The sequence below is a fragment of the Pogona vitticeps genome, chromosome 3, assembly GCF_051106095.1.
Source record: "Pogona vitticeps strain Pit_001003342236 chromosome 3, PviZW2.1, whole genome shotgun sequence".
Lineage (NCBI taxonomy): Eukaryota > Metazoa > Chordata > Lepidosauria > Squamata > Agamidae > Pogona > Pogona vitticeps.
The window spans coordinates 24591297-24613159 of record NC_135785.1 but is presented as its reverse complement, the minus strand read 5'-3'; the positions used below and the strand labels follow the sequence as shown (position 1 = coordinate 24613159).

The window sequence follows — 21863 nt, the reverse complement described above, 5'->3', positions numbered from 1 at the left end:
GAGGTACCACTAAATTCGAGGAGATTTCTTCCCATGTAAGAATGTAATCCTATGCAATTGCTTAGAATCCAGTCTCACTGGATTCTGCCACATTTAATCCTGAATAGATAGCACAGGATAGCACTGTAACTCTCTTAAGAATTTATGTGAAGAGCCCTTAAATTACTCCCACCACTCTTTTTTTAAAAAATTGAAGTGTTCTCAGAACGTTGTGCGCAAAAACCACGTGTGCAGAATGGCTATAAAAGAAATAACAGGATGCAGAATCTAACCGCTAGTGTTTGATAGATTGTTTGACCTTTAAAATATGCAGAAAGAAATATGCCCCATAATTCCATAGAATTCCAAGGGCTCCCATAGGGATTTCAACACATTCTATGTCACAAGCAGAGTAGGGAGGGGAAATAAATAAGTAAGAAAAGTAGAATGGCACTACTGATTTAATAGGAATAGGAACAGAAGTTATGCGAAACCATCAGCTAAAACTTTACTCTCTCTTTTTCGCCCCATTAAATAGATTGCAAAGTATTTTAATTCATAACTTGGCACTTATTGAAAATTGTGACGTCAACAATGAATGAATCAAAAGCGAAGCAAACCTGAGTGGAACAAAATAGATCGTGCTGACAACAACATGTAAATGAAGTAACAGCATGTTTTCCTCAGACTTTTTCCTTTCTTTCTTTCCCCCTCCTCAATAACTTAAAATACACTAGAAAAAATACGGTCAATATAAATAATTTTTTTTCGTTTTGTTTTCATGGAGAACAAATAATTACAAAGCTCTGTTTCTACCAGAGTTCAAACTTGCAAAGAGATATCTCTTCTTTCCCCTCCCCCCTTCCCTCCCCCTTTTTTTCTTGGCAAAAAAGCATTCAACTCTGGAAGGCTTGGAGTGGACGAACCAACCGGCTACTTCGTGGTCCCTTCAGTATATGCCTTTTAGAAAGAGGAAAAAATAGATAGAGATGTATATCATATCGCAAAATTAAGGGGGTGGACACACCTTTATGAGATCTGATGGGAAGGTTTGGCAGGACTGCCAACGTACGAGTTACGATTGCCAAAGCAAGCATGTGTTTGTGACTAAACGTCCTTTTAAAAAAAATCACCATGTACTGAATACTGCTTGTCATGATTCAGAAGGGGAAATATGGAAACCCCGTGGCTGCAATATAATATATACTGAAGAGAGAGAAGGAAGCTTGTCTGCTACAGCCCATATCAGGGCTAAAAATCGGTCTTAAAGCTGCAAGCCTCCGTTCTTAGACTATGAGGCTAATATAATTGAAATTAACGGACGACGTTAGCTGCGCCTGATTTTTGATTGTAATGTAAGATGGAACCCTCTTTTAGACATGAGAAATATAAGTCTCAGTATTGCTTCAAAAGGGGAGAAGATCGACATTTACCATAAGGTACTGCCTTTATCGAACCGCAGCAAAACGTTAGAGTTGGGCGCAAAGTTTGGAGCGCTCCAAAAGTGGACGAGAAGGGGAAAAAAATAGGGGTGTGTTAAAAAGTGGGAAGCGCTGATTGGTGGTAGGGGGGTCAAATTTTAAAGAGCCTGGGGGTGTTTACTAGAAAGCAACCCCTCGTGTTTTCGAAAATATATTCAAAAAAGAGGTGGAGAGGATCGCAGCCTTGAAATTGTGCTAGATTTTGCATTCCTGTCCTTTGCTTTCGGTGGGTTTGGGCGGCGGCCCCGTCTGTATGGGAGGATCTGAGCTTTTCTGTCCGTTGAAGTCTTAGTTTTTAAGGAAGAGGGAAGCTTAGGGTGTCCGTCTTTCTTTCCGCCTTCCTTCCTTCCTCTATCTCTCCTTCCCCCCTTCTCTCTCGACGGAGGAACCCCCTAAATGAGCTTGCTTTAAACCGCTGACTTTCATTCTCTTAAAGGTTAAGGTGAAGTGCAATGACCCGAAGGGACGCCCCCAAAAATTAAAAGAAAACCCAAACACATGCAGACCCGGAACTCTACTAGCAGAAGGATCTCGATCAGTTTCCCATTTAGAACTTGGAAGAGAAACGAGAGCGTCTCTGTCTTCCTCCCTCCCCCCCCCCATTTTAATTATTTCCCCTCAATTTTTTTTTAAATTCTTCTTTCCTTCTCATCACCGTTTCCAGTCCGTGGCTGTTAAAACTCAAGTATCTGATGCGACGTGAAAGGAGGCCCGCCTCTCTTATCAAATTTCTCGTATTAAAGTGAACTTCGCAGAAAAAGGTCAGTTTCAAAACCTGTGAACTTCCCAGCTGCGCGTCTGTTTCATCTGATTCTTTAAATAAGTCTCTCTCTCTCTCTCTTCCTTCCGGTTTCCGAGTAGCTCTTTCTTCTCTCCTTTAGTCGTGTTAGCAGTAGCAGAAGGTTTGTCTCTCTCTCCATGAACAACAACAACAACAAAAAATCAAAACGGGTTCGTTTTATTTCTTTCCCCTTTAGATCGTTACTTCTCGTTACTTTTCAGTTTGTTTTGTTTGTTTCAGCCCACACCTCTCGGGGCTTCTGATTTCCCGCCGCAGGTTGGGGTCTGTCTGTTTTTTTGTCTTTCACATTTTTAAGTCCCGCAGGACCAACAAGGGAGTGGGGGGGGTAGGAGGCAGGGAAGGCGGGACCCTCTTCGAGGGAGTTCAGGTCGGTCTCTGTTTAGGACAGCTCTCCGGGGAAGAGGTCTTGGGGAGGGGGCGCCTTTCTTCCAACAGCTCCCGCGCCTCTCCCACCCCCCCTTCCCGGCGCTCCGCAGGCGATGGGATTGCAACGTGCCCAGCAGCGAGGAAGAGTCACAGGCCCAGGGCCGCCGCGTGCTTTTTGGCTTTAAGTCTGAGGTCCGCGATGCTCGAGTTCTTACTGGTGGTCTTGGCGGCCGCCGCTGCGGCCACCACCGAAGCGGCCGAGGCGGACTCCGCGGCCAGCGTGGCCAAGGGCAAGCCGAAGGGCGGCGCCGGGAACATCATGTAGGGCGCATGCGCGGCCAGGTGCGGGTGGAGGTGGTGGTGCGCGTGCGCCACGGCGCTGTCGAGCTGCAGCTGCGCCTGCACCTGAAAGGACAAGGGCGTCACGTTGCAATGACTATCCTGAAAAGTGTAACGAGAGTGGAGAAAGACAAGAGCATTAAACCACCACCGAGCCTCCTGCCGCCGCCCTCCCCCGCGCAGTCATCTCGCGCCAGAGCTCGAGGGACTTGCGAGCCTCTAGCGCGCTCCCTGCGAGATATTATACATGCCTACTCGGAGGCAAGTCCCACTGAGCTTAAAGGGGCTTACTTCCAGGAAGGCTTGTATAGGATCCAAGCCTTGGGGGGGGGTGTAATAAGTCATTGCCATCCTATGGCGAGCCTAGCAGCGTTCTCAAGGTAGGTAAGACCTTGAAGAAGTGGATTTACCATTCTCACCCACCTGCAGTGATTTTCCATGGCCAGGGGGAGATTTGAACCCAGATCTTCAGACTCCTAGAGAGACCCTCATACCATTACACCACAGTGACTCCGCAGGACTCTGGTTGAATACAGTAGGACTTGCTTCAGAGGAAACAGTAAGCATCCCAATGACAGGGGAGCAAAAATTGCCCCTCCCTTTTAGGTGTCTTTGACAGAGATCAAAGATCATGGCTTCTGGATTCAGTCTCCATCACTACATGTTCCTTGGGGAGGAAAATGTCATTCCAAAAATTAGCCCTGCACATGTGGTCTGTGAAGTCCTTGCTAGCTGTGGGTTCGTTCCCTAAAAGAAGTTTCAGGAAGTCAAGCCTGCCCTGGAGTAGATTTAAGCATGCCAGTCTCATTGAAAGCAATGCATTTTGCCTCTGGAGTAACATCTCCCTGGGACAGCATGGCACATTTGTTTTTGGGTTATTCATCCAGCCAGACCCTAGGTGCATTTAATAAAAAGGCAGTGTTTAGAGAGCCTTCATCACAAGTAGGTGCCTTTAGCATGGCAGCCTTAAATCTACACAACACTACCTAAGCCCAACTAATACACAGTTAAATAGCCAGCCTGCTAAAGCCGACTACAGCAGTGGGACACTGAAATGATCAGGTTGGCAGAAACAGCAACTACACACTTGAGTATTTGCAGTATATGGCAAGACTACAGAAGTTTCCTTACAGTATTTGGTTTAACTATTAGTCTTGATGTTTCTCTCGATACAGAGGCCTCTGAGCATGTTCAGAATGTCTCTGTCTGTGTCCTTAATAATCACAACTAGGGCTCATGCATTTACCCTTAGGTTGCAGCATGACAACACCACAGGATGTGGCTCCTATCCAGCCTTTCCAGCTACTTTTAAAGATGTGGAAAATTTCCAAAAAAAGTCTCTACTAAAATGCCCTTCAGTCTTCACCCCAAGCATTCCTTGGTTCATTGTTTATAATTCTGTAGCAGTATAGAAAGATATGCTAGGTTTGCTCAGTGGCTTTGTTATATTATTTTAGAACATCCAAGGGCTGAATGCTACCATTGGAAACAAGCCCACCCCATTACTCGCCATGGACCGCTGTTGCCCTCACCAGAGCAGCCAGTGGTGAGGAATGCTAGGAGTTGCAACTAAACAAAATCTGGAATGGTGGTGGTTGAGGAGTCCAATTTTGAGAGTGCTGGAAATCCACAATGGGGCTTAGTCTGCCCTTTAGTCAGGATTCTATACCTATTTAGGGTGGGGTGTTATGATTTCAGTACTTTGGAGAGCTCTTGTAAAGTGCGGACTAAAAGCTAGTTTTGATTCTCAGCATCTATGAAGTTAAGAGTTCCCAGCCACCTCTCATGTGGAGGATCACATTTTCACCACCCTGCCTTGGGTATGTTAAGCCCTAAGGAAGCAATTGTACAAATCCTCTAAACCTGTGCAGAGCATTATTCCTCATCACAGTGTAGTTGGAATTCCAGATAAGACAGAAGTGTCACAAGTTGTTTTTTTTAGCACATGTGTGATCTCTTAGCACTCCTCATTTAAGCATTTCTTTTTCTGACTGCTCTGGTGGCTGGGCAGGCTGATAGTTTGGCTAAATACATTACCTATTTGTGTGATGTGACCTTGTGAGGTCTCGGCTTGTGCTTGTCTTTGGATAGGCTGGCGGGCAGCTTGGTTGCAGAGGAGCTGGCTAGTGGATTTTTTGAGATGTTGTCTCTTTTAATGTATCACTTGGTTTCTTATGACCATTCTCATATGCCTGCTATCTACTGGCTAAGGATGGGAAGCTCTGACAGTTCCATACTCTCTTCTATTCAGATATTTTAAAACTCAAGTTCTTTCCATCCCATAAATGAAGACATCTGCAAATATTGGGAAATGCTTCAAAACCAATTGAAACATATCTTCACCCCATCTGCATTAGCCAGAATCAGTGGGTATAGATATTCTTGGCACAAAAACTGTGTTGCACCTGCTTGCTGTCACAGTACTAATGATGACAAGCAAGGAGGAGGGAGAGACGATAACAATGCAAATCAGGACCAATGTGGGTGAATACACCAAGATTCAAACCCAAACCAGGTCTGGATGGACAAATCTGTTTGTTGTAATTTTTTCCCCATATTCAACGCTTTTCTCTCTCAGGTTCTTTCCATCCTGGAATACATTCACAAATGTTGGTAAATTCTTACTTTGAGATCTGAACTAAAACTAAAATCTTGCCCATCTTCACTGCTGGCACATGCTCTTGCATACACCAGCCATAGGAAGTGCTGCTTTGGAGCTGGCGGGGGTGGTGAAACCATGGGCTGGCTGTACTTTATGCCTGTGGTTGCTGGCTGCTGGCTTCCAGTGCTAGACAGCTAACCATAGGCATTATAGGCTAATTGGCTATATTTCTGCTGAATTAATCCACCCACGCTTAACATAGACATCTAGGTTATAATGCGCTTGATTGGCTTTCTTTCGAGTGTGCTCAGCTTCTCCCACCCACTCTGACTATATTTTTCTAAACACTTTTGCTTGACTGTCTCCACAGTGCAAGGATGAGTAAAGTGGTCAACATCTCTGAAAGTCTATTTTTAAAAAGGGAAGTATGCCTTGCCTATTTCTGCACACTGAGGCTATAACCATGCTTTCATGCCACTGACCTTCGGTTTGTAGCAGTTCATGGCATCAAGCTGGTAGGAACAAAACAGAAAGTCCTATTCTATCTCCTTTCCACCCAGTCTTTCCATGACTGTACACAACTATCACTGTCACTCAGTGTGAAGAAACTGGGAAAACACAGATTGAGGACCTTTCTGGATAATTCAGGCTTTTTTCGATGCCCTGGAATGGCTAGCTAAAAAAAAGGTTGGGGCAGAGTTTGACTGCAATGGAATGGAAGTACCACTGGGGTCGTTTGTCTTTTGGGCAAAGACTGCAAGGCTGAATCAGCTTGTTCCCTGGCACTGAACTAATTGGGAAATGACTTCAGCTGTGTCTGAGGGGAGGGGTCAGAAACTGCTCTTCTCTTCAAGAACATTCAAGGAAACTTGAAGCCTGATCACCAGGTCATCTCAAAATGTCTAGAAATTGATTTAAAAGGTATGAAAACAAGTTAAGAACTTACTTTAGCTGGCTTAGCTATCTCTTAGGAGACCTATGCTCAGTTGCTGTCCTGCTATACAATGAGCTGAGGCTATGTTAGTGTGTAAGTACTAGGTAGGTTAGTTAGCTTTCTTATTTTCTTGTGTGTTCGCTGTGTATTGTTCTTGCCTCAGGCTTTAATTGATTGTTTGCTCCAGAATACTTTTGGTGCCTTTTTGAAACCTTTTGAAAGTTTTGCCTTTTGACTTTTCCACTATCTTTAATAAAATATAAAAACAAAAAAAATCTCCTTTCAGTTGTCTGGATTTTTGGCAAAGAGGGCTTATGGTACTTAAAACCAGGTCTTGCCTTGACCTGGTTTTAAGTACCACAAACCTCTTGGCCAAAAATCCAGGCAATTGAAAGGATTTTTAAAAATATTTTGGTTATTTTTATAGGTATGATGGCAGTTCTACCTTGTAGGGAGGGTATGAGAGTCTTGTGCTTAATCTTGTGGATTTTTGGAACTACCTGCAAACACTGCTTAGTTGGGTCAGACTATTGGGAGGTACCAAAAACAGGCAGGCCTCCTAGCCGCCGCCACGTTTAACTCTCCTGGGCTCACCCACTCCAGGATCAGTAAGGCAGCATAGCTAAGTGATTAGAGTACAGCTCTCAGCCCCCAGTGGTTTGTCACACAGGACCTTTTGTGACATTAGAAGGTTTGTTCCATTTGGGGTATGTTGCAAGCCATTTAAGCTGGCAGAAGTGCAATGGTATAAATTACAGTACTGAACTGCAACTAACAAATGATTTGCTGCTTCTGTTGCTCAGCATTTTCCTAGTTATGCAGCTTGCACACAAGAATTGACATAAATAGCAACTTTTTAACTAGTAGCAATTCACCATTGTGACTTATGTCATTGCAATTATGCCAGTTTAAATAACCAATAGGATTCTGGCCACTGACTTTCATGGAGACTGGCCTTCTTTGCAAGACACCCATTTCACAGATAAGAATGCCTTAACCCCAAAGTATTTATGGTAGTCAGAAGCATGTTCCACTGAGTTTCATATGCATAAGAAGAAACGGCTCACCAAAGATCAATCACTGGACCAGTGCAGCCCCTAGAATATTAAGATGCTACTAATGTTGATAAGCTTGGAGTGAACAACATTTTCTTGGACTAAGCACAACAAATTCATTAATGATGATGGAGAAGAATCCACTGTGTTTTGTTTGTTTGTTTCCTTTCAATGCACTTATTTTAAAATACATTAATTAGAAGTCCCACTGAAATCAACCAAAGTAACTTCCACCTAATGGCCTTAACGCAGACCACTTGAATCGATGGGCTTAAGAGGATCGGCTGTTGGACCATGGCCAAAATGCTTTGAAAGGTACTGTACTTTCTAGGCTCTCATCCTTTCAACTAATGTGAGTTCCTTAAGATGGAATTGTCAGAAAAATTATTTTCTTGTTGCACTGATTCAAATCTTATAGAGGGACCAGTTCATAAAAATGCCTAATATTTTTGTAGGAAAAGACTTCACAGAAGAGATCAAAGTCCAAGACTGAGTTAACAAACACAACCAGGCTGGCATTGCTGCTTATTCTTGCTCCCTGAGCTGGTAGTCTGCATTGCAACAGCTAACCTGGACAAAGACTGAGGCCATTCACCTCGTTGCACTAGGGGCAAAACCCTATTTAAAACAAAAACACACACACCGCACCCTAAAACTTCCTTCTGAGTAAATTTGCATAAGATTGCTGCAAGACAAAAGCTGACTTCTGCATGGAGTGACTTCCAATGCTGCTATTCTAGACACAGCTGAGAATAAACTCCCCTGAACACAACGCCTATTACTTCCGTGTAAACATAAACAAACTCAGCTCCACTGGCTTACTCCCCAAGTAAACATGCCGAAGATTAGGCATCACAGATACAGCCCTGGCACAGCTCCAGATCGCCAATGTTATTCACCCAATACTAGCCACGCTTTCTCGGGAGTAAACTCCTTTAAGACCAATGAGAGTTTATGCCTAGTAAGGCTCGCATGTATTAAAAGATAACCCCTCACATTCACAAAATAAGGTCCATCCGAACCAGAGTCAAGCTGCAATCTGAATATGTTCGGAGACTAAGTCTTGTTAGAAATCGTCCTTGTGAATCTGGTTTCTGAAGGCTCGCCATAGAATGGAGTCAGATTATAGATATATGCCCGGGATCTGTGTGTTAAACGTGTAAACAACGCACACCCATCCCATCCCATCACCTCCCTCTAGTCGGGCGACAAACTTTTGCGTTTGTTTTAAATACGTTATTTGTTGTGCAACTACCGGGAAACGCGCAAGGAAGGGGAGCTCACATCTAGGGCGGGGGCGGGGAAAAGGAGAAGCCGCCTGTTCCAACCCAACGGCGGCAGCGGGAAGGGAAGATAGTCAGCATCTCCTCCCGGGCTTGTCCTTGCACTTGCCTGCTGGAAGGGCATCCGCAAGGCGCCGACGTTCACGTACGGAGCCACCCGGCAGGCTTCAAACTGGCTGGCCGCTCCTATGAGAACCCCTGGAAGAAAAAGGCGGAGATCGGGTGAGAAAAGCAGTCCAGAGCAACGCTTTGGCGATTTTGGAACTACAACTCCCGAAATGCTGGCTGGGGGGGTTGGGTGTTGTCCAAAAATCTGGCCCAAAGACAAGGCAAAGTTAAACGTGGAGAAACCAGATCCGACCTTGTGCTGCTTTTCTGAACAACCTCCTTCACAGGGTTTACTCGGAAGGAAATCCCACCTAGCCCAATGGGGTTTGCTCCGGGGTAAATCTGCGCAGGATCGCAGTGTCGGAGAAGGAGGGCAATTTGGCATCTTCTGGGTTGGGAAGAGTTAAGACTCCAAGCCAAGACGACTTAAAGGACCCGTGACACAATAGAGCTCCTGGAAATCGCCTTTGTTTACTTACTTATTGAAAGCCGTTCGATAACCCCAATTGTGTGGGCAGCGTACAACACATCAGAAATATATTTAACATACAAACCATAGGCAAAGAGCAAAGTGCACCGTGTACGGTTTCACGTACCTTTATGTAGCTGATTTTCTTGTTTTCTACATTTAGCTCTCCTGTTCTGAAACCATACCTGGGCAGACAGGAAGAGAAATAAGCTCAATACAAACCCACATACCAAATATATTCCGTGGTACCTCTATCTGCGTTTAATACCAGTAAATGACACTTGCATTTGCTTTCAGCAAGTAATTTGTTGCTTTTTCCTGGCTACTCTCTCTCTCTCTCTCTCTCTCTCTCTCTCTCTCTCTCTCACACACACACACACACACACACACACACACACACCCCTCCCTCCCTCCCACAGGTGGATCGGGTGGCTCTAAACTGTTGGCCTCTACCAGGATCTAAGCTTTCTGAGTAAACCATTTCACTAAGATGGATTGGCTTCTGAGTAGTCATGCGTGAGTCGGGTTTCCATCTCATACTGATCATCCAGAAAATATAACCCTGTTTTTAAAAAAAAGTATTTCATTTTTTCCCTCTGCATTGGAAATCCACTATCCACTGTGTGGCTTAGAACTCTTTAATCCCTCTCCCACCCTCACCCAGCAGGGAGAAGTTTGTATGGAATAACACATTTCTCTCTGCTGGAATGTTTTATTCATTCGGACTATTGCTGGGTGAGTTCAGGCCCCTGCTAAATTTCAGCTTTTTGAGTACCCCAGAAGTGGTTTGAATATTAGAGAGGTGCATTTATTAGATAGTATTATCTCGGATAAAGAGGGGAACTGTTCATGTTTCCTATTGAGAGCCTCCCAGTAATCAGGATTAATATAATGCTAAGAGTTATATATACTTGTCAAATTTTAAATTATGCAATAGATGAACTGTTTTAGAGGTACACCCCCCTTTTCAGATAGGCATTCATTTTCCTGATATTTTATTAATCAAGGCGTTTAGGCTAGGCATGCCTCACATTTCAAGGCTCTCACCCTCATTCACTCTGTCTCACATATGCCACAGAGCTATAATAAATGTGTTAATCTTTAAGATGTCCAGGACTTTTTGTTGGTTTTGCACCAGGAAGTGAATCAGCAAATCGATGCATACTCATACACAATACTTATCTGATTCGCTTTGTCCCTATTTGTTGTTGAAATCTTGATCCCAAACAAGTTTAACTGACATTTATTTCACCCATTAAAAAAAAAAGTCCCCATTAAAAATTACTTTGGGTTTGAATCTCAAATATAGACACACATCACATCTCTGTTTTTAGTTAGAACCCTCCTGTTCGTTATAAACGTGCCCCACTTAACAGCAATTTTTAATTTGATATAATTATCTTTAAAATTAATTGGATCCTTCATTTCAAAAAAAGAAGGGGGGCACAGCCCAACCAAGTTAAGTACTGTACTTCAAAGCTGCACTCCCATACACAGTGGCTGAAACCCACTGTTGCAACTGGGGTAAACCCCAAGAATCAGTGAAACACAGGGAGGAGTTAAAACTCACCAAATCTCCTCAATTCAGTGGAGCCTACTGTAGTTACAACTTTCTACTGACTTTCAGGAAGTCCCACTGAACTCAGGGGACCTTACTTCAGAGTAACTGTGACTAGAACTTTGCAAATCCCATTGTTTGCACAGGGAGTGATTTAGGCAGCACTCTTGCACCCAGGTTTTCCTGGGTTTCAGTTCCCCTAAGCTCAAGGGGGCCTGCTCTTGAGAAGACACCTCTCTGCCTCAAAGATGTGAAGTTAGAAATGAATGAAATTTGCACCACATTCAGATCTTGTCACAACTGTGGTGGCAATGGCAACCAGAAACTACATTCCTGAAACATTTTTACTTTCTTTAAATCAGAGGGAAGGTTCATTCCCATTCCAAGGAGTAGGATTTGTCTACCAATATTACATCTTGGACTTTACTTGCCAGGAACACACATACTAGGGAAGAGGGGAATGGACTCTACACTTTCATGGGACCCCGTTTAAAATCAAGCCAAGCTTCCAAGCGTGCACTTCTGAGACAGAGGTGGGGAAAGGGTAGATTGGGATCTACACGGTCTGCCGTTGTTTAAAGGCCACCTAAATGTGGCTGCTGAAAAGAAAACAGAAAAGTGAGCAAACAAATAAGCGTGGGATCTGTACAGGGCGTGCACTGAAAGCACATTCCTAAACATTAAAAGTCCTCAGAGACACCCTGTTATTTAATTCTAAGGGGAGGACTTTTTTTTACACCTGCTTCTGGTTGTGGAGATCTTGAGGTCCTGTGGCAAGCAAAACAAAGGAGACACGAAATCGAAACTCCATATTGGAGTAATTCCGTTATTATGCCAATTCCCTCCAGGGCAAAACTATGTGGCAGTTTTCAGGATCGCAGGAGGCTCCGTCAACCACAGTGCTAGAGTAGGCAGCCAGGGAGGGGGGAGTGGATGGGGAAAGGGGAGGCCAAACTAGACTTGATCTTAAAATCTATGTCCCGTCCTGTCTAGTCGTACTCGTCGCGCCCTATTTTGCGTTCTGCAGAGGAGACAGGAGAAAACCTGCCCACCCCGGTGTAGGGGAAAAAGTAGGGGCAGATGCCGCCTGTTCTGGTTCTTGCTCAATTATTTTCTCAGGCCCGTTTCATCTTTGGCCAGTCCAATCCCCCGAAGGCGCAGCCGCCCCCTGCACCTCTCGGTGCTATCTAATGCTAAAAATTCGTGATAAAGAGGTTTAGATGTTTGCGCAATAAGACCCTGGAAGAATGCGCTCATTAAAAGCCTGTAATATTAATTAGCTTTATCTTCAAGAAAAACGAAACACCAAAGCGTTTAATGACTCACTTTTGGGGGGGTAATTACTGCCATGAAAGCTTCACTACAAAGAAGTTGAGAAATTCGCTCTTCCTCTGTGCAGTCGAGTGTAACACAGAAGCGGAATAATTGTCTCATTATTATGATAATCTAATTTGCTCCCATAAAAGAAAAAGACACACAGAGAGAAAGCTGCCAGACAAGAAGATACTTTCACTATTGGAAACAGGCAAAAGTTTTAAATCAGCACCGAAAGTTGGACTCATTTCCCCCAGAAGAAAGGAGGTTCAAATTCCGATGCCCAGATGCACTTGAGCAGCCCGATCCTATGCATGATCTCTCAGAAGTAAACTAGACGGAATTCAGTTCTGACTTGGGGCAAAGCTGCACCGAACTCAGAAGGGTTTGCACCCGAGTAAACGCGGGTAGGATCAAGTAGGTTAGATCAACTTATTTCATTGACAGCGTGTTTGACAGCTGTGTAACTGCGATTTTAGAGCGTTTTTTTAAAAAAATTGGCTGGATGGTACCCTGACTGTTTCATTTTATGATACTCTGTGGCGGGGTCTGTTTTCCTTGGCAACGGTCCGATCATGTGATCCTTCCCCCAACCCTAAAGGAGGAGGGACACCGGCGGAAAAGATTGCGATCATATTCTAAAATGATTAAATCCTCATAATAATTGCAAGCCATCAAGTCTACGCTGACTTATGGCGACGCCTTCCAAGGTTTTCCGAGTATGGTTAATCACTCCCTTCTTCTAGGGCTTCCTGGCCCTGTGTAGTCTTGCTTAAGGCCACCCAAGCTGGCTTTTCCCCTAGGTGGCACAGTGGGGGGATCGAACTGCCAACCTCTGGCTCTGTAGCCAGGCTACCTAAACCAATGAGCTATCAAGGTGAGTACATACGCTTGAGGATTTCCTCTCCGCATTCATAATCATAGAGCTTATTAGTTGCCATAGTCAGACGAACGTCGACCACCCCAAATATGTCTCTAACGATGAGACGGTATATTTCAACTGAGCTTCCTTCGTAGGAATCAGGCATTTAGCCCGATCCTGAGCATTTTAACTAGGATGTAAATTGTGGTTGCTTTGTGGGCAATGGGACTTGAAACCTAGTATAACCAGGTTTGTAAACTGGCGTTGCCACGCCGGACATGTTTCTTCTTCCAGAAAGCCCCAGGAACATAGGGGATAAACAGACGTGTCGGAGCAAGCAGGAACAGGATCTAATTGCAGTTTCGAATCATCCTCCTGCTTTCCGGCCTACAGGTCCCGCAAAAAGAGTTGCTCATAGCATAAGAAAGTTATTGGTTCTGAAATGCCCTTCCCAAACCCCTTAGCCAGCTTGGCCCAAACCAGTAAATTTTCCCTAGATTCGCCGACCAGATAAATCAACACACATTTTGCAACAAGAAAACCCTGTGGTGGTTGTAGGCTTTTCGGGGCTGTTTAGTCGTGTTCTGAAAACGCTGTCCTGTGAGATTTTGGGGTGGGGGGGAATGAAACAAAACAGGTACAGAAAGTTCACGTTGGAGCGGATTCCCAAGCTTGGAGAGGTGGAAGTAAATCCTGACGGCAACAATAGTATTTACTTCAGAGTAAACCTAGTGAAGGGAGGGGAATGGATTTCGGCTCCCTGCCTCTCCTGCTGACCCGTCTTCTCCCCATCTGTCAGGGAGAGCGAGGAAGCGCAGTTTAAACCAAAGTCATAGCAAAGCATTTTCTGGGGTTATTTAAAAGGAGGGCGACTATAATCTATGCAAATCTCGGAAAGTTATTCTGAATGGATTATACTGAGCACTAGTTCTTCCTTTGTCGAGCAAACCTTTATCAGAACTCGCAGCTCTTTAATAATTTTTTTCCACCGACCGGTTGGGGGACTGAATGGTTTGTGTGCGAAGGAGAAACACCGAGATAGAAACTGTCTTAAACAGCCACCCGAAAAAGAGGAATATTTTGTATTGAAAGGGAGGCTATGATGCCTTCCAAAACTGCTGGGTCTTCTTCCCCTCCCCCCCCCCGCTCTTCTTGGCCTTAAAAAAAAAAAAGAGCGAGCGAGCGCGTCTGCCCCGGCTCAGTTTCTGGCTTGATCCGATTACAAGACGCAGAGAAAGCCTTTCAAGACCCGGAGCGCCGTTTGGTGCAGATGGCAGCCTCGGAGCACAAAGATGGAGGGGGAAGTATCTGTTACCAGCAGCGGCGAAGGCTCTCCGCGAGCAGCTGCAAATGTTTGGGGGCCTGAACCGGCTCCAGGTCTTCTATCAACACAAAGGAGGCAGGCCCCGGTTTCGACAGGCAAGAAGAACTCGCCCCTTTGGGCCAGCGGGCCGGCTTCCTTCGGGACCAAAGGCTTCCTCTCGTTCCTCCGGGCTTTTGCCAGCATCAAGATGTTCGCGAGCCGGGCCACCGGCTTTGATGCACGCTTTGGTACCAAGGCTTGAACTATTCCCCGGGATATTAGGAAAGGTGAGGCGAGGCGAGGGGGAGCTCGCCTTCCAGAGAGCTGATAGCTCTCTAAATGGCCAAGCTGAGCGTATCTGTTTCCTCCTCTTGGCCTTTTCTGTGGTCCCTAGAGATTTTTTTTAATTACTTCTCCTTTTAAAAAGAGAAAAGTGGCTGTAGATGTATGCATTTTAGCAACGCCCAATTTCTTTTATTAGCTAGCCCCCCCATAAAGTTAATTCATACATCCGTCTGTTCTTTCTTTAAAAAATAAATAGATCTAGGATCAATGTTCAAAAAAAGGGGAAGATTATCGTCTACCCTATATTGAGTCTCCCCCCTCCCGATGATGATCAGCATGGCATACTTAGAAGCGAATTTATAGAAATCGAAAGACACTTAAGCGCTGCTTGCCACCTTTGATACACCAACTTTGAACACCATTCACTAAATCAAGCACACAGACACACACCCCATCGCCTATTTTCTCTTCCCACTATTACAACGTTGAATTGCAGGCGTTTTCGGGCAGAGACCCTTTGTATTCCTTCTCCGCCCCGCCCCTCATTCAAGCAACACAGGACTTGAAGGTTCTAATTATAATAACAATTAGAGAATGGGAAATGAAAAAAGGAACAGAAGGTGACAAGGTAATACCACTATATAAACACATTACACAATATTTATTTACAATAAAGACCGCAATCTGAAGCAAAACCCGGGGAATTACTTTTTAAAAAGAAGAAGAAATTTCAATGCAAAAGTAGAGAGTTCCTTCCCACGAAAATGTATTTTTAAAATTAGGCGAGAAAGCTGACGAAAGGACCTCACGAGACCTGTTACTCGGGAATGGCGCCTGTTATCAATTCAGAATCACCAAAGACATTGTCTTTCCCGGGGGGGGGGGACCCACTTCTCTTTCGAGGCCACTACTTTTCCAGGCAAATGCTTGTCTTTGGATTCACATGTCCAACTTGTCCACAGTAAGAGAAGAATCCACCCGTTTGCTGAGACACAGAATGATCCTGAATCTGCTGATTCAGGAGTCATTCCCTTCCAATTCACAGGTTCCACACAAACCCGGGAGAATTACTCCGGAGTAAACATAATGCTAATTCCCGGTTTAGTTAATCTGTAGTAAGGGCTTTTAGAAGCATTCGTGTGGATACCTTCCCCCCCAAAAAAAAAAAAACCCTGCCCATCATGGGTTTCCTTCTCACCTGGACACGGGCTTCGGAGAGTCCCAGTCTCTGGCTGAGCTCCTCTCTCATGAAAGCGTCCGGATAATGGGTCTCGTCGAAAAGCCGCTCCAGTTCGTTCAGCTGCTCCAGAGTGAAATTGGTTCGGCTTCTCCTCTGCTTGATCTTCGTCTGCCCTTCGTCTTCCATCACTTTGGCATCTTCTTTGCGCTCCTTCAGCTCGGGGGAAACTGGACAAGAAGCAACACGGGTCATCAGAGAGGGTGGCCAGCCCCAAGCCCCTAATGCCTTCGCCTTCCGGATCGCCAGGCCATTGGCTGAGCTGGGTCCCCCCCAGCTGCGTTTTTTACCTTATGCCAAGGAAGGGGTGGGGGGAGAAGAGGGGAGGGGGAGGGGCAGGGATCAATGAAATCCTACGAGGTCACCTCTCTTTAACAGGTCTCAGGCGGAGGGACGCCTCGGGCCGAAGCGGTGGCGCAGCCGTGTTCAGGTCGACATTGCTCTGGATCTCACCCTCCACAAGATTTAAGCAAGCCTTGCAGATCTCAAGCGAATTCAAGCTGCCCTGCTCAACACACATCAGGCGGGATGAGTCTCCCTGAAACGCAGCGGGGCTTGCCTCTGAGTAAGCCTACCTAAGAGTTTCTCATCTACCCAGCATTAAGATCCTTTGAATCCAAAGAAGAGAAGAGGGCCCCTGGATGAGGAACGTGGGGCGCGCAAGAGAGTTGGCCTGAAAAGCCACTCCGCTTGCTGTTTCTCTCCCAAGGAGTCCATTATTTCAAGAGGACCCAACGGAGCATCCTCTGATGCCCGCGATCCTAAAACAAGTGTGCGTGGATGCGTGTTTACGCCTCGAAGTTGTGTTTCTGTCAGCAGCTCCTAATCCGTCTGCCAATCTCAGATCAATAGATTATAGATACAGAATAGATATGCAGGATATGTATGAAATATACACAGACGTGTGCATGTCTGTTCAAAAGGACCCAACGGGGTTGCCGGCCTGATAGCCGTATGCTAACGCCAGCCTCTGAAGGCGCACGCCCACGTGTGTGCCTGTGTACTTCCAGCTCCCGAGATTTAAGCTTACTGTACCTGCATCTATATTTGAATATCGAAAGGCTCAAGTATAAAGCTAACCAGAGTTGCTTTTCTCCTTCCGGTGTGCGTCTCTTTCTGCGGGGAGGGGGGAGGTTGACAGGGATCGTTTGATATTTATTTATTTATTTATTTATTTATTTATTTGGAGGCTCTCAAAGCGACTTTTTTAAAAATCTGATCTCGGGGGCGGTGGAGGCCACCTTAAAGAAATCCGGGGTCATCGCAGGGGGAGGGAACGAGAGGAGCCGCGCGATCTCAGCCGCGAGAAACAAGCCCATCAGGGCTCCCCCCCCCTTCCTCCCCGAAGATGGGGGAAAAGATCGGGCGCCGTCCGTCTCCTCTTGCCACAGGACGAGAGGACCAAAGGGCGCGGATCGGAAAGGACGCGCGGCGCGGGCGGCTGCCCCCTTTCCGCTGCGCTCTGACACTCGCGCCGGCGGTGGTTCCCCCCGCTCGCCCTTTCAAGTCGGCTCTTTTCACGCGCCCGCAGCGGCAGGTGTCGGCGGGGGCGCTGGAGCGCGTGACCCGCCCCGCGAGTGGGGCTTCAAAGCGTCTTCCAACTTACGGAAGCAGCGAAGGCAAGGACTTGACACGTCCTTTGGGAGGGCTGAGCTCCAAGACCCAGTTCCCGGAGAACGCAAGGGTCTTACTTCTGAGTAGTAGCTAGGCAGAGAACGAGGCAAGGGGAAAGGGGAGGGAAATACCTTTCAAGCCCATTAAAATAGTGGGAGCAACTGCTTTTATAATATATCAATTATTATAAAACCTATATGTTATAAAAACTCATTATTCCCCCCCCCCCGCCACCAAATCGCTGACTGCAAATCCCTTGAGGCAGAGAACTGTGGAGTTTCTACACCAAACCCTGTCCATGCAGTATAAAACTTTGCCGTGGGTGCTAATCGCTCTTCATCCAGCATATTATTAGTTTTTCCATGTAAACACACTTCACTTTGCCCACCAGGCCCCGGTTTGCCTCTGCGACGTGTAAACGTGGCGGCGTGACGCTGATCCTTCACACACTGCCGGGGTTTCCTAATCTACAAACCGGCTTCCCCACCACCCACGACCTCCCCTTTCCCTGAATATATTTGCCCATAGCCACACCGAAGTTGGTTGGTGGTAGTTACGTTTCACTCGAATCATAATCTGAATTTGTTTATAAAATCATTTCCGGATGCGGTCTTCAACCCAGTTCGATCTGGAGAGAGGTGTTTTCGCCAGACAAAAGATAAAATATTCCCCCCACACACACACACACAAACACACCCCGGAATATGACATCCGTGTCCTCAAACCACACACAGATATTCAAATACACACGAAGGCCATAGAACTCTTTGGGTAAGCAAACAGGAAAGGATGTTACGCAGGTCTTGTTATGTATGTGTTTTATTTTCCTCTCCCCTTTACCTCCAGTGTCTTTCCCTTTCCTTCTGCGTTCTACATTTCAGCAGAAATTGCAGCTACTGCACAGGAAAACCGATTCATCAAATAAAAGAGTTGATCGGTTTTAAACGTTGTTTACTACTACTGTTTTTAACCATTCGAAATAGTTACGTGGGATAGTGCGTGTATTTTAAACCGGACTATTGCAAAAACAGTTTGTGCCAAGGCAATATTTATTTTAAAAATCCTAAAGAAAAATATATAAAATGCAGTCTTCCTGCTTTGGGTCTGCTTAGTATCTGAAACTTCCATTCACAAATAAATATGATCGAACTCTGGAAGATATCCGGGAGGTTTCCAAGGCGCCTTAAACATAGATCAATCAATGCATTTGATTTTGTATCTGTTTCCAAGAGCTTTTACGTTGGAGAGAGGAAAGGGATCGCTTACTAGAAGCAAATTAATTTTCTTCTTTAAATATTTAAATTGGTAGATTGATCTCGTAATGACATATATTCTCGCCTAATGGAGGGGAAACTAAAATCTTAGTTTATGTACTTCGAGGGGTATGTTAGGGATATTATAGGAAAGAGAACGATCTTGGAGCCCCTTAGATTGCCCGTCGCCGGGACTCGAAGACCTGTCACCATCACCAGTAGAGCGCTAATCAAATCTTTATAGGCTGGATGTGGATTTCACAGTTTACTCGGGGGAAACTCATACAGGGCGCGCGCGCACAGACACCCTTACAGCCCGGCAAACCCCAGAGGACCTGAAGTAGTAGTCGCTCATCTCTCTCAAGAAGAGAGAAAGGTAAAAACATTTTAAAAATATATATATATTCAATAAAAGCCGATTCTCCAATGGAGTTTGCCCCGAAATTATAGGCTCCTTTATAACCCGGGCAACGTGGATTAAACCAACTCTGCGGAGCATTTTCCCACATTAAAAAAACAACAATCCGGACATTTTTAACAGGTCGGGGGCAGCACCCCTCTCCTCGTTTCAAAACGCTCCCTGCACAACAAATGTGGGAAAGGTCGCTCATCTGGATCCAGCGGTACAGAGCCGCAACCCGGAGACGCGTCCTCGCTTCCATCCACGCTTTCCATTCATTCTCTCCCAAGTTTCCCCATCGGGACTGGCGTGGGCCATCCGGGCGGCCCCCCCCCCGGGCTTTTGTGGGGCTCTAGGAAGAAAAAGCAGCCCATCCCAGCACCCAGGAGCAACCGCCCAGCCTCTTGCCGGATCCTCTCTCCCCTCATCCTCCATCTAGGATCCTAAGGCGGTGTCCCCCCCCCCGCCTCGCGGCCCCAGCCCAGCTTCTGCCCTGCCGGTCGCCCACCGCCCTCCCGCCAGCAAGTCTTCTTACCTTCGCTGAGTTTGGGAGTGCCCGTGTCTCTGGTCCGGTCAATGGCCCCCATGTCCAGCTCTCGGACCGGCGATCGCCCTCCTCCTCCTCCTCCTCCTGCACCGCCGCCGCCGCCTCCGCCTCCTCCTCCAGCCACCCGGGTCGCCGGGCTGCTGCTGTCTTCCCGGCCGGGCTCGCAGGAGCCTCCGGACTCCTTGACTCCCCTGACAGGTCCGCTCTCCAGAACCTCCCGGTACGTGATGAGCTCCTTTTTCTCTTTCACTTTCTGATCAAACGACTTGGAAACAAAAGCGGTAAGTTCTTCCATCGCCGGCGCTTGGCTGGGCTCTTTTTTCCCCTCTCCCCCTCGCTTGCCTCCTCTGGCTGCTCCAAGACCCCCAATAAACACATCAAGGGGGTGGGGAGGGAGGGAGGGAGGGCGGGAGGAGGGGTAGGAGAAAAAAAAAGGGGGGAGGGAAGGATGTGGGTAAGCGGTCGGGGCGGGGGGGGGGGGGGAAGAGAAGAGACAAGCCGCAGAGGGGCCGGAGAGTTAAATGGGAGCTGATGTTTCCCAACTGGAGCGAGCTTGTTAAACGTGAAGATCTTTGACAATTCTCCCCGCTAAGAGTTCAGATCTGATAGGGCTCTCCCTATTGAAGTCCCCACTATTTATACTTTGGAAAGCCTGCCCCTTGTTCGGAGCAAATTACCTCCCCTTTGGAACTGTGAATGAACCCCCTTCTCCTGGAGCAGTCCAGCAGCACCACCGAGGAGAACAAGAGCCAAAGTGGGGTGGGGGGGAGGAGGGAGGGAGGGAGGGAGGGAGGGAAGGAGGGGGAGTTCTCTAGCTTTTCCCCAACCCCACCTCCCTCCCCTCTTCCAGATCCAGTGACCGGGGGTTTCTCTCGGCCATTAATCCAGGATTGACAAGAATCCCTAATTAATTTAATTAGGCGTGGATCTTGCGCTAGTGTCCTGAGTTAGTTAAACACGGAGCGGGGGGCCGCGAGAGAGGAGGAGAGGAAGGGGGGGCTGGATCTGTAGGGGCGGGGCTTAAAATGACAAGGCGGCTGCCTCGGAGAGGGGGCAAGAGGCGAGCGCTTCCTCCTAACGTCTTATTTACCAGCTCAGGGGGCGGGCGGGCGGGCTGGCTAGCTAGCTAGGAGGGCACCGCTTCCCTGCCCGTCGCCTTCGGAAGGACAAAAAAAACAAAACAAAAAACCAGCCCTGCCGCAGCCAAAGAGAGATGGGCGCCCGCTTTGATCCGACTCCCCTGGCCAACGCCACCAGCTCGGTGGGGCCTTTTGAAATAAAGAAACTTAACAGGCGTGCTCACCGGGTTAAAGCGCCTGAACCCGGATCCTAACTGGGAAGGCAACTGTGTGGAATTCAGTGGGTCCGATCCCCAAGGAATAGGGAGGATAATCGTCCCGCTGGAGTTTTATTTAGACCCACACCGGAACCGGGGGGGGGGGAGGACAAAAATTCTCCCCACTCCCAAGAATTAACAAAGGGTCCTAGAAAGGTTTTAACTCCTCTTTGATATTACTCTCCAATACAGCCCCGTTTACTTCTTCAGCCGGTCAGTTCCACGCTTAAAACATAAGAGTTTATTTCCGATTATTTTTGCTTGTTGCCTCTCTTTCTATTCTGTCGTCCTGAATATTAATATAAAAATGCAGGACTCTCGGGGCCAACGTAGGAGGCTGAGGTAGGGCTTCTCGCTAGAGAGTTGGTTTCTCCTAGGGGTTCTTGCCGGAAATAAAGCCAGACGTCTCCCCACCCCCACCCCCTTATCTCCGAGTGTTTGTTTTGATGCCCCAAACGACCCTCCTGAAAAATACACGTGGAGGCTAAAACCTACAAGAAGACGATATTCTCACCCACCCCCGCCAGATCAATCCAAACTGAAGATGTGTTTTCTTTTCTGGATTTCTATGGGCAAACCCGTTAAATGTGGTCTGGTAGGTCGGTGTAAATATTAAGAGAACGTGGTAATTTATAAATCTCTCGATATAACCACAAAATGCTTTCTTTGCAGTGTTCTGAGAAAATTTGGACAGCTTCACCTTCACACATTGAATACCCAATCAGAGTCTGCAATG

At 46.6% G+C, this 21863-nt stretch overlaps 1 protein-coding gene across 2 annotated transcripts; it reads right to left on the bottom strand.

Moving 5' to 3' along the window:
• Positions 1 to 422: 422 nt before the first annotated feature.
• On the bottom strand, positions 423 to 20504 carry SHOX2 (SHOX homeobox 2). Of its 2 annotated transcripts, none has more exons than XM_072996124.2 (5): positions 19780 to 20504; positions 15939 to 16147; positions 9546 to 9603; positions 8951 to 9039; positions 423 to 3069 (listed from the first exon to the last, which is right to left on the bottom strand). In XM_072996124.2, the coding sequence occupies exons 1-5, from the start codon at positions 20084 to 20086 to the stop codon at positions 2776 to 2778; spliced, it is 957 nt and encodes a 318-aa protein (XP_072852225.2). In that variant the 5' UTR covers positions 20087 to 20504; the 3' UTR covers positions 423 to 2775. The 2 variants fall into 2 exon arrangements, with proteins under 2 accessions (XP_072852225.2, XP_078245183.1); XM_078389057.1 differs by having other exon boundaries at positions 423 to 3033.
• Positions 20505 to 21863: the final 1359 nt, after the last annotated feature.

Excerpts from the sequence above, each read along its gene's own strand:
- SHOX2 (XM_072996124.2), bottom strand. The coding sequence starts at position 20,086 with ATGGAAGAACTTACCGCTTTTGTTTCCAAGTCGTTTGATCAGAAAGTG. Across the intron at positions 9,040-9,545 it reads AGAAAATCAGCTACATAAAG|GGGTTCTCATAGGAGCGGCC; the intron begins GTACGTGAAACC and ends TTTTTCTTCCAG. Across the intron at positions 3,070-8,950 it reads TGCGGATGCCCTTCCAGCAG|GATAGTCATTGCAACGTGAC; the intron begins GCAAGTGCAAGG and ends TACACTTTTCAG.